Source organism: Cydia splendana, chromosome 4 (assembly GCF_910591565.1).
Source record: "Cydia splendana chromosome 4, ilCydSple1.2, whole genome shotgun sequence".
Classification (NCBI taxonomy): domain Eukaryota; kingdom Metazoa; phylum Arthropoda; class Insecta; order Lepidoptera; family Tortricidae; genus Cydia; species Cydia splendana.
This window is the reverse complement of record NC_085963.1, coordinates 20,742,592-20,755,871: the sequence shown is the minus strand read 5'-3', so window position 1 is coordinate 20,755,871 and position 13,280 is coordinate 20,742,592. Positions and strand designations below refer to the sequence as shown.

The 13,280-nt window shown below is 36.7% G+C and overlaps 1 protein-coding gene across 6 annotated transcripts in view; it reads right to left on the bottom strand.

Annotated features, from left to right (window-relative positions):
* Positions 1-13,280, bottom strand: part of LOC134790156 (PAX-interacting protein 1-like) — a 173,849-nt gene that overhangs the window by 44,766 nt on the left and 115,803 nt on the right. The window contains exon 3 of one of the 6 annotated variants that reach the window (XM_063760965.1): positions 3,965-3,986. The exons of the other annotated variants lie outside the window; for them this stretch is intronic. Within the exon in view, the coding sequence (XP_063617035.1) occupies positions 3,980-3,986 (7 nt within the window). The 3' untranslated portion in view covers positions 3,965-3,979. Of the gene's footprint in view, positions 1-3,964; positions 3,987-13,280 lie in introns of those variants that run through there. 6 annotated transcript variants of the gene reach the window in all.

Below are 13,280 nucleotides of genomic sequence, written 5' to 3'. Positions count from 1 at the left end.
AACCATGCAACTAAACCACTTCGTGTTTGGGCTCGTTTGATTCGGCTCAACAAGATCTTTGAGTTAAGATAGTACTCAGGGTCTGATCATGGAGCCGGAAGGTGGTCACCAGTACCAATCAACAATGCAACTAAACCACTTCGTGTTTAGGCTCGTTTTATTCGTCTCAACAAGATCTTTGACTTAAGATAGTACTCAGGGTCTGATGATGGAGCCGGAAGGTGGTCACCGGTACCAATCAACCATGCAACTAAACCACTTCGTGTTTGGGCTCGTTTGATTCGTCTCAACAAGATCTTTGGCACAAGATAATACTCAGGGTCTGATGATGGAGCCGGAAGGTGGTCACCGGTACCAATCAACCATGCAACTAAACCACTTCGTGTTTAGGCTCGTTTGATTCGTCTCAACAAGATCTTTGACACAAGATAGTACTCAGGGTCTGATGATGGAGCCGGAAGGTGGTCACCGGTACCAATCAACCATGCAACTAAACCACTTCGTGTTTGGGCTCGTTTGATTCGGCTCAACAAGATCTTTGACTTAAGATAGTACTCAGGGTCTGATCATGGAGCCGGAAGGTGGTCACCAGTACCAATCAACAATGCAACTAAACCACTTCGTGTTTAGGCTCGTTTTATTCGTCTCAACAAGATCTTTGACTTAAGATAGTACTCAGGGTCTGATGATGGAGCCGGAAGGTGGTCACCGGTACCAATCAACCATGCAACTAAACCACTTCGTGTTTGGGCTCGTTTGATTCGTCTCAACAAGATCTTTGGCACAAGATAATACTCAGGGTCTGATGATGGAGCCGGAAGGTGGTCACCGGTACCAATCAACCATGCAACTAAACCACTTCGTGTTTAGGCTCGTTTGATTCGTCTCAACAAGATCTTTGACACAAGATAGTAATCAGGGTCTGATGATGGAGCCGGCAGGTGGTCACCGGTACCAATCAACCATGCCACTAAACCACTTCGTGTTTAGGCTCGTTTTATTCGTTTCTATAAGATCTTTGACACAAGATAGTACTCAGGGTCTGATGTTGGAGCCGGAAGGTGGTCACCGGTACCAATCAACCATGCAACTAAACCACTTCGTGTTTAGGCTCGTTTGATTCGTCTCAACAAGATCTTTGACACAAGTTAGTACTCAGGGTCTGATGATGGAGCTGGACTGTGGCCACGGGTACCAGTCTACCATGTAACTGAACCACTTCGTGTTTGGGCTCGTTTGATTTGTCGCAACAAGATCTTTGACACAAGGTAGTACTGAGGGTCTGATGATGGATCCGGAAGGTGGTCACCGGTACCAATCTACCATGCAACTAAACCACTTCGTGTTTGGCTTCGTTCGATTCGTCGCAACAAGATCTTTGACACAAGTTAGTACTCAGGGTCTGATGATGGAGCTGGACTGTGGCCACGGGTACCAGTCTACCATGTAACTGAACCACTTCGTGTTTGGGCTCGTTTGATTCGTCGCAATAAGATGTTTGACACAAGATACTACTCAGGGTCTGATGATGGAGCTGATGATGATAGACAGGTACCCGTCGCCACCTTCGCGCTCCATCATCAGACCCTGAGTACTACCTTGTGTCAAAGATCTTGTTGAGATGAATAAAACGTGCCTAAACACGAAATGGTTTAGTTGCATGGTTGATTGGTACCGGTGACCACCTTCCGGCTCCAACATCAGACCTTGAGTACTATCTTGTGTCAAAGATCTTGTTGAAACGAATAAAACGAGCCTAAACACGAAGTGGTTTAGTTGCATGGTTGATTGGTACCGGTGACCACCTTCCAGCTCCATCATCAGACTCTGAGTATCACCTAGTGTCAAAGATCTTGTTGAGACGAATCAAACGATCCTAAACACGATGTGGTTTAGTTGCATGGTTGATTGGTAATGGTACCTTCCAGCTCCATCATCAGACCCTGAGTACTGTCTTGTGTCAAAGATCTTGTTGAGACGAATCAAACGAGCCCAAACACGAAGTTGTTTAGTTACATGATAGACTGGTACCCGTGGCCACCTTCCAGCTCCATCATCAGACCCTGTGTATCTTCAGTGTCAAAGATCTTGTTGAGACGAATCAAACGAGCCTAATCATGTTACTACATGGTTGATTGGTATCCGTGACCACCTTAATCATCATCAGATCCTCAGTACCAGTTCGTTTTTAAACCCTCGTTGATACAAACTTTACAACCTATAGGTACCAAATGCAATGACGAAACATGTAAATAAGCGAGTAGGTACCTATAATTTCTTTCGAGTAATATACCTTCATAAGTACAAGTATGGGGCTATTCATAAATTACGTCGTTTCAAATGGGAGGAGTGGGGGGGGGGGGGGGGGTCTGGACATCGGATGATGGTAACATGACGTAGGAGGAAACAGATTCATCCGAAGCTTGATTTTTGGATGATTTGAGGGGAGGGGTCAAAAATCGTCAAAAATAGATGACGTAATTTATGAACAGCCCCTATGTACATTTGCACTGCATTTAGTATTTTCGTACTTACCAAATAACAGTTTTAGAACTTTAAAAGTTAAGTACAGTTAGTGTTGTTATGGTTGATTTCAATATGCTTCGCGAAGGATCAAGAATGTTTAATCCATCATTGTAGTGCGAGTGTGGTAGAAGGGATCGGCGTACTGAGCTCGCACGGCCTGCCGCAGCGCGTAAAATACCTAAACTCGCTCAACGCCGAAATGTAATAGCGCTCTTAAGAACAATGGAATGGGTAAAATAATGTCAGCTCACCAGGTGCCAAAGGGAAAATTTTGATGAGTATTCGGGGAACAAGCGTTGACGCTCATTTGAGTTTTGGCAAGGAAGCAGTGATTATTATAATTAAGCGGCATAAGCCAGAGGGTAAGTGTTTACGATTATATCTTCTTAGGACAATATTTTATCTAAAAAGGATTTCCTTTCACGTTTAATTTTCTTTTTTTTCGCATTTGCAGACAAAATAAAAATTATATGTGTTTTATCTAGAAGCTTAACTCGAGTCTAGAGTTGTCTGTCAGAATCAGCTGTCTGGTGTTTTCAGAATGAAGAGGGTGAGAATAAAGATTGTATTGCTTGTAGGACGAAAAAGCTCATCAGTCATTTCTCAGCATGAAAGACTTAGGTACGTGACCAAAAATGCGAATAACTATTCATAATATTTCGAATATCTTTCAATTACTAAGAGACTACCAAAACGATCGCTTAATTCTGTTTCCTCTAGGTTAACGCTCGGGATGGCATTTCTAATACAATATTTAACGCCCGTCCACGGCCCCCGGCTCCCGTCTGGCCTGTCAGTCAATTTCACGCGTTTTAATAATAAAATTACGAAAATACGTTTTCCGCAAACCCAAAAGGTACAACGTCAACTATTTTCATCGTGGTTTGCAGCCATGCATTAATACGGGGAAGGGACAAGGCTCTGTAATCCGATCAATTAGCAGTCCCGTCACTTTGAAAATCAGTCTCGTAGCCGCCGCTTTGATCAACGGCGGACGTGCAAAATGAGCACCATCTTCGTCGCTAAAATTATCACGATGTTGTTTCTCTAAAGAGGTTAACGACATGTTGTAAAAAATAAATCAACATGCTCTAAGAATAGGCTGTGAGATGTATGTCAACGCGTATAAAACTTGTAATCCAAAACCAGGAGATGGCAGGAAACGGCAATTAAAGCAAGAGGTCTCCGGGGCAGCACTAGGTTTAATTTAAATTCTTGTTCTGATTTGTTGAGAGAAAAAAGACAACTGTCGGTTATTTTGAAATCACAGAAACGTAAGATTGTCAAGGTGGCATGTTTCAAAGGAATATTAATTTAATGCTACTACATATAAAATATGTAGGTCAATTTTTTTTATTAAAAACTGGAAACGATGACGAAGGATGAAAATCCAACAGATTACCTTCATACCGTGGAATGTGAAACAGAGAGCAAACGCTATGATAAAACGCAATTAGTACCTGCAACAAAAAAAAATACAAAAAATTAGTATTTAAAAGTTACATTTAAGGATCTGCACGCAAATACGTGCAATTTCACGGTCGTTATCCTTTTAGAAACTTACAGGTAATAACTTCGGAACAGTCAACACGTGGTACGAGGGGCGTTCAAAATATTCTCGGTATTGATATCTTACAACCTCTTCTTAAATTTCTTTCGTTACTGGCCGCTAAGGTTTATTCATTGACATTAAAAAAAAATATAATTGGAACCGAGATGTTCTTTTGTTTTTCTGCAATTGCTGAACAAACATGAACATCATGTGCGAATTGACAATGTTAACTAAATTAGAACATCAATGCGTCATAAGATTCTCGACAAAACAGGGTAAAAATCAAAAAACCATAAAAGAGGAAATGGATTGTGTTTACCGTGAGTCTGCTCCTTCTCTATCTACCATTCAAAAGTGGTCAAGCGAATTTAAACGTGGAAGGGAGAGTATTGAAGATGACCCTAGACCTGGTCGGCCTGTAGTAGCTACTTCACAAGAAAATATTGATAAAGTGGAAAAACTTATATTGGAAGATGGTTGAGTGAAGGTAAAATCTATAGCTCAAGTAACCAATCTTTCTATTGGTATCGTACATGATATTATCCATGACCATCTTAATATGTCAAAAGTAAGTGCAAGATGGGTTCCGCGAATGCTGACTCGGCTTCAAAAAGACATGCGTGTAGCGTGTTGTTCCGATGTTATTGACCTGTGCGGTGAAAATCCTAATGAGGTGCTGCAAAGAATAGTTACTGGAGATGAAACCTGGGTTCATCATTATGACCCAGAGAGTAAACAAGAGTCCATGCAGTGGCACATTAAGGGTTCAGCTCATCCCAAAAAGTTCAAGGTCGTCCCTTCAGCTGGCAAGGTCATGGCCACGATATTTTGGGATTGTGAAGGAATATTACTAATCGATTATAAAGAAAAAGGTGTAAATATCACACGACAGTACTACGCTAACATTCTACGTCAATTAAAGGATGCAATCAAAGAAAAGAGGCGAGGAAAGTTAACCAAAGGTGTTCTGCATCTGTGTGACAACGCCCCCGTCCATACTGCTCATATTGCCAAGGCAGCTATTGTTGAATGTGGGTTTGAAACTGTTACTCACCCACCGTATAGTCCGGACTTAGCCCCCAGCGACTTCTTTTTGTTCCCCAATCTTAAAAAGGATCTGCGTGGAATTTTTTTTTCTGACGATGAAGCATTGAAGGCTGCAGTGGAGGAGCATTTTTACACCAAAGATAAAAAATATTTTTATGAGGGATTAAAAAAAAAAATTGATCGATCTTTTAAGGGGATTAACATAGGGGGGGAGTATATTGAAAAATAAAAATATCAAACTTTTCGTACTTGTTTGTTTTCATTCTCATACCGAGAATATTTTGAACACCCCTCGTAAAGGGGTATGAAATTGCAATAAGGAAACTATTCTTGACAGGCCACTATTTCTGGAAGCTACTTTGTGTGGTCTGGAAGTGACAAAGTTGCAGGGTGTTATTGCTCATTTGAATATAGGTATTATTAGTGTCTGAAGATAATCCGAATAATGTGTTACAAAGCAATGAAACATAAGTTATTTGATTTTACATAAGAACCGTCATTGCTAAGGAAATGATTATTACAAGATCTTTAGTGCCGCACTAATCCTAAATTGTAATAAAATTTACTCAATTTTATTACTTACTTATAGATATTCGCGTATTAAATATGGTAGGTAAATAATTTGAGTGCGCATAAACATAATATTAATATGCATTGCAGTAAAGGATCAGAAATGGCCATGCCGTTGTGCAACAATCTTGACTGTTGCGTACAGGGGAAGTTATTATTTATTATTCGAATTTCTCGCAAGTCACTATATCAAATTGAATATTTGACCTTGCTCTTACGTTTTGGCTATAATTTATCAATTGCAAAGTAGATGATGTAGGTATTGTATCTTGCATTTTTTTATCTTTATTATAAAGTGCACACTCCCATGAGCCGTGGCAAAATGCCGGGACGCGAGGAAGAAGAAGATTATAAAGTGAACACTGAAAAATTGAGATTTTCGTAACTTTCAAAGTACCTTGCACCTTATACTTATATGGACGTATCACTAGTTTTAATAGAACAGCGTTTACTCGTAGAAGGTTTGGTTCAGCTGTTGCAAAAGTGGAGGTAAACTTGAACGTTTTACATCAATTAATGTGTCCAAAGGAGCCTCGTGAGAAACCCGTCACGCGGCGCCGTGGTCTTGGACTGCAACCGGCAATTTTATTTAATGTTTAATGCGAAAAGGCTTAAGGAGTTGCAGAAACATTAAATGTGGATACTTTTGGATTAATACTATTAGAAACTGATTGATGTTGCTTTAAGAGCCGGTCTAAGTAAATTGCCTAGGCCTATTAGTCTTTCAATATTTCTTAGGGCAGCTTTCATTCAAGACTAAAAGATATATGTAGGTATATTTTTTAACTTTTCCGAGTCACAGTGCTTTCATTATAAGGAAATCAAAGATCGAATTCATGGTTAAATAAGTCATGTTTTTATGAATTGTTTTATGTAGTTTTCTTTAGTGGCATTTTATCAAAACAACAGCTTTATTTAACAGTAGGTATAATAATATTTAAGATCATATGTACTCATAAAAGAATTGAAATAGACAACTTTGAAAATATGTTAGTGAAAGGAAATTATTGAGGATGTAGTTGTAGACTGTAAATTTAATAGTAAAAGATAAATAAACAAAACTGTAAAGGAAATTATGTTAGGAAACAATATAACTTACGAAGCAATAAATGTTTCCTTAGTAACAATACATAAGTACAGTTGTTGTATAGATCAAACAAATAATACGTAACTATCTCTAGTTCAAAGTAAAACATAAGAACAATAAATAAGAGTCGCGTCGAAATTCGACGATTCAGGCCGCACCGAAACTCAGCCGAGCGTCCAAGCGTGCTTGGAGGCAATTTAGTCAGCTCCAAAACTCCGCGAAGAACAAAAAAACTTACAAGAAAATGAACATGGAGGCAAGGCTTTGAGTAATTTCTATCATTTTCGTGATGTATCCCATTCACCAAATATTGCTTATGGCAAAGGAGCATAACGATAATAATTGGTTACGCAGGTCCGGAGGGCCGAGCTCAGTTACGTGAGTGCATGCATGCCTAATTGCTAAACGACCGGTTTGGTATAAGACACTAAAAGTTATAATTAATGAAAGTAATATAAAGTGATTTAAATTCTCAATTAAAATTAATTTTAATTCGTTTTATGGGTCTTAAAGTCGATAGACAGAATTTAGTTGATGCAATTCGGTGGGAAAGATTTTTAACCATTAAGTACCGTGTTGTTTACGGGTGGATTTCAAAATCCAGCGAAAACTTATGGTTCGGTCTTTATAAAAAAAACTAGTAGGTTGTGCGAGTTGCAACTTTTTTATATGTTTTTAAGAACTATTATCTTCATGTTCCTTCAATTACCATCTCCAATAACTTAATAGTTTTTTTTATATAAAATGTTTTATGTGTCTAAAATCATCACCGTCGACCGGAAAAATCTGAACCTTTTTGTTTGCAGTGAACATTATAGCATACCTATCGTACGATTGCGATTTTTCTTTTACTTATATCTTTTCCATGTTGTTGTTTAACACATGAAAAAATATGCAATAATTCCTTCACCGAGAAAGTACATTTAAAAATATTTAAAATTTTGTCACGAATATTCGTCAACACCGTCATGGTAATGTCAATGTGAGCTTATCTCAGTGTATGAACAACGAAATACCGCTAAAGGTCCTTGCCCTATTTTTCACTTTAGTATAGAATGCCAAAAATGATTTCACTATAAAGTCACATCACTGAATCGTGAGAAATATTACGAACAAATTTGTAAAACGTAGTTTGTCACAACAGAGCATCATCACCGTTATGCTTTGGTTTAAAAAAGTTACAAATGATATATTAGAAATAATTACTGAAATGAATGGCAAACTACATGAAGTTTATTGTGTAGCATAGACATTAACTACTATTATTCGTATTCTAGAAATAAAAACAAGAAACTCTCAAATCGTCATCACCATACCCATCATCACCGGGAAAAAATGACGACCGGTGATGATTTCATGTGTATGGTGATGACGGTTCTCAGAAACTTTTCTAGTTATTTTGCTATAATTCATTATGAAATTAAGCTGTATGTTTGAAAAACGTTCTCTATGTCTTCTAACACTATATAATGTCTACCTTATAAATGTAGAATAAATGTAGAAGAAGATATAACTATTTCTTTCACACTAGAGGATGCTTAGTTTTTAATTAACATTTTGACTGAAGTAGGCAAAATTTAGGTCATTTAGAACTTAGAACATACAAATGTTTTTTTTTATAATCTAATAATGTAAATCGTGCAACTTAGAGTCTGTAATTGCATGTTAGTCGTGTTAAAACAAAGTATTTAAACAAGCAACATATATTAAGTTTTAAGCGACCATAGGCTACGGTACTGGCTCACTATCGTGATGGCTTTATGTTTTTTGATAATATTATATTAATTGATGTATATAATTACAGCAATTAATAATTATACCATTGGGTAGTCACCGGACCCAATACCTAACATTTTGTAACTTATGACATGCATTACAAGTAGGGGTCTTGCAACTTATAAAACACTGATTATATATTAATATTTAGCTATTAAACAACATATATATGGATTTAAATCATTATAGCTATTTTTAAAGTTAATTAATAAAACAACAAAAATACAAACTTGTGCAATGAATCAAACTATAAAAAAAAAGTAATATATCATAAAAATTAAGCTCATTGGTAAGCCAGTAATTTTATAATATGACATAAATACCAAGTTATGCAGTAGATAAAAGAAGATGCGGGTTTAAACTGATAATAAGAGTACAATATTGTTAATATGATTTAACATCGAAAAAACCCAAAAAAAATAATGAATACATAAATTGCCTATTTCGGAACATGAATTATTTAAAATTATACAATAAAAATACTTGTTATATATTTATTTATATGAATAAAATGTATTTTTTATAATTTTCTAAAAACAATTTATGTAGCTAGTCTTATGTTCAAAAACATGTTATTTGTAATGTTTATTAAAGTTCTAAAGTCTTACAATTAAAAAAAGTTTTTGTTTTTTTAATACGTTTTTAATACATATGTAAATTAGTTCCCAAATCGTCATTACCGTACATGCAGTGTCATTACCGTCTATAAAAGAGTCATTACCATACCATGGTTGTCATCACCATCTTGCGTTTTTATTTTCCGAAAGCGATAACTTCAAATATAAGCCACAAATGATTATATAAATACCATACATATCCTCAATATACAGCCCCCCATTACTTTACCCAGCTAGAATCGTGTTAAAGTAAACATTTAAAAAAAATAATTTTTTGTATGGTGAAATTTTTTGTGCTGAAATCCACCCTTACGCCCGTGAAATGCTGCCGGCGGTTCGCGTGGTCATTAAGAGAAGCAAGGCTGACATCATCGCTCGACTTAGACCGTACCGTAGCATTGTTATTGCGCCGCACCACGGAGCGAAAGAGGCGAGATGAGCTATCGCAAATTAACCGCTACGAATATTAAACGAACTGACGAATTGAAATTCAATGGATTCTCGGCCACGTTAGGTATACGAGTTTAGTATTCAATGTCACGGGCGTCCGATTACATCAAATTATTCGACGGTTCACTGATTTTTATTGCGATCAATTTTGCGCGCATTGTGTTAAATGATCCATAGATAGGTCTACAAGCCGAATGTCTTATTGATTATACATGTAAGCCGCCTAAATCGTCCATTAAATGACTTTCAAGAAATGTATTAAAGTGACCAATTAAAATCGAATAACAAGTCATTGCTACTGGAGTTGAAATTATCTGGGCGTTAGCTTCGATAACCTTCGATACTGAATAACATTTTATGAACACGGCCACATGTGGCCGAAAACAATTATTTGCGGGTGGCTCAGGCACGTAATATGTTGGGAACATAAAGATCGAAGAAGTCTAAATAATAACAGAAAACATTGATGGAGGTAAGGAGCATAACAAATAATTTTAGACTTAAGAAAGGAAGTTATTCGGATTTAAGTAGGGCAAAGGCCATTCAGCTTTCAGTTCAGACAGGAGAAATAGATTATAATAAATAGTTTAGAATAAATCTTAATTAATTCGAGATACAGGTTGATATGATACACAGGGCGGCCGTTACGCTCCCGAAGGGCAGTAAAGGGACGGCTTGGAACACGAAGCTCCACTCTATATGCAAATTAACAGTAATGAGCTCAGAGAACTCTGGCAATATGCGAAAACTGTGTCTAAGCTAGTGCAACGCCCATGTGACCGTTCTAAAGCCATGACGGTAAGTTGCTCATATTTGTATTTTAATATTACCTACATACTTTCAACTAGAGGTTATAATTAAGATGCAGAACGTATGAATTACGACTTTCAAAAGGTATTCACTTAAAGTATAAGTACCTACCTACTTAGTCCGAACTACATAAACTATAAGAACTAAAAAATTTAGCAATTGCGGTAGCCGATTTCCATCGATCTGACTTAATCTAATGAGCCCAAACTAGATGGCATTTCTTCGTGGTATTCCAAAATTTCCAACCAGGTCACCATCAATTTATTGTTTTTTTTCACGGAAATTGACCCTTAAACTCAATCTGCTGGAGGAAGAGGATCAAATTTAACAAATATGTACATGGAGTGAAGATACTGTAAGGTGTAAGAATAAGTATTCAACTAGAAGTCGAATCACAACGTATTCACTGAGTTAATGCTTTAGTATTACTGCAAATTAGCAACAACCGAAAATTGTTTTTCTTAACAAATGCTTAACAAAACTATTGTCTTGTTAATTTGTATATAACCGGTACATTAAGCGTTAAAAAACTAAATGCATTTGCTTCAAATTATCAATTTGTAGCTGTCATCGAAGATGTATACCGGATTCAATTATTCAAAGCAAAAAACGACTGACCATCAATCATTGTCAGTCTTTTAAATACGGAATATAATTTGAATCTGAAGGGGTAATCTTTGAAAAGGCAGTATTCTCATCGTAATGATTTAACTGTATGTAAATGTAACATAAAATACACCTTTAGAATTTTTTTTGGCAAAATCGAAAATCTTTACTGTTACGAGTAACTGCGCACAACGTTGGGTAAGTTGATGAATACATTCACGTGCATGTATATTTTTTGGTAAGAAGTACAATAAAAACTATGTTTATTTATTGTAGGTACACCAAAATAAGACAAACTTTCTTGAAGAAATCTCTCGGCACCTATAAGATAGGCAGTGAAAACAGCTTAAATATATACTCGTAATTTAAAAAATAGTAGGCGAAACAAAAGTCAAGTCATTTTATTTTCACCACACCAACTCGCAAAGGCTTACTTTGCACTTCAAAAACTGATAGCAAAGTTGCATTTTATTCACATGTGAGGCAAAGTAATCAAATGCAAATTTTGAGTCGATTTCTTATGTTTGCTTGTAGAATTGAGTTTTAAATGACAATTTTGGATGATAAATATGTAATAACATTCATTTGGATTTGATTTTATTTGATATTTTACATTTAATATTTGCTTCGGATTGGTGTGGTGAAAAATTTTGTGTTTCACTCGGGGGCAAATCTTGTTTAACCCTCGTGCTTTGAAACCCTCGCAACGCTTAAGATTCCATTTTTCGAACCACTCGCTACGCTCGTGGTTCAATTTTGGAATCTTTCGCTTGCTCGGGTATCAATATTAGCACGAGCGGTTAAACAACAACTTTGCCCCCTTGTAAAACAAATAACTATTTAATCGTTGTGTGCAATATAATAGCAGTCACTGTAGCAGTATGTAACTGTAAGTACTATAAATAGATAAAAAAAAAGAGGGATGCATAATTGCAAACAATCAACAGGCCGGTAAACAACAGGATTAGCATATAACGAAAAACATTGGCAAGGATTTAGCCAAAACTTTATATAGGTACAAGTACATTCTATAAACAACTACGTGTGTAATAAAATCGCTGCCTCCCAAACAAATATTGGTTTAATGCTTTAAAGCCTCAGTCAGTAAAAACACCAATGTCATTCCGATTATTTGAGGAACCCTACAGCCTCTCACAAAAACCGACCTGTTTATTCTGTTTCGTTCCACCGTTATTGAGTTGCTCGCAAAAAACTTCGGTAAAAAGTCGCGAGATGAAATTGCGAAGAGTGCGTGAGGGGAAATGATGGTATTGATGGTGCGATGGCACTGACGAAAAGAATGACATACATACCTACCTACAGCCATTGACATATATCTCAGGACTGGCCTTACGGGCAATAAGAATGGGGCATGAATGGGGCCAGTACAGCGGTGTGACACCGCTGCAATGCGATTGGTTGATGAGTAAGCATCACGCGCGCGATTGGTCGCAACTAGCTGCGTTAGACTGCACGACTGGCTCGAATTCGTGAGTGACACCGCTGAACTAGTGCCAGTTTTAGTGCCCGTAAGGCCCGTCCTGAGATATACGTCAATGCCTACAGCTCTTTATTAAACGAAGCATTGGGATGATTTAGAAAATTAAACTTTCATTGACGCATTAATTAACACCACGTAATTGTCTATTTCTCCGAGCTTCAACTTTTATTTCATCTAAACATATACCCCCTTATTTATAAAACTTTACGGGGCTGATTTTGTTAAATTATGTTTTATCCCTTTCTTACAAATACATAAGTCAAAATGACAGATAAAGACAAACGATTATTAGCTAATTGAGGTTTGTTGCGCGCTAATGTATAAGGGAGTTAAACGACACATATTATTATATGCACAATCGACCAGTTATAACTTCAATATATTGTAACTTTGCACATTCTTAAAAACGTGACATGGAAATTTGCAAACAGAATTTAACTGCGCATTGAACATATTTCGTATTATATTTCATATTAAAGCAAGTTTGAATGATCGTTATATAAATTACTAGGAGCGTAAATCGCCTATTGTTTCAAGACATTAACGAAAATTGATCCCTGATCACATAGCTGTGCTATGACATCAATTTCCGCTCTATATTGAGATTAATATTGCTCTTGTTCTCTATTAAAATAGCCGTAATTATACATTTTGTAGGACAACTACGCGAATCGCTTCATTGAGTGAGGATTAGATGTCTTCGTCAGTTTGGACAAGCTTTCATAGTTATTGAGGTCA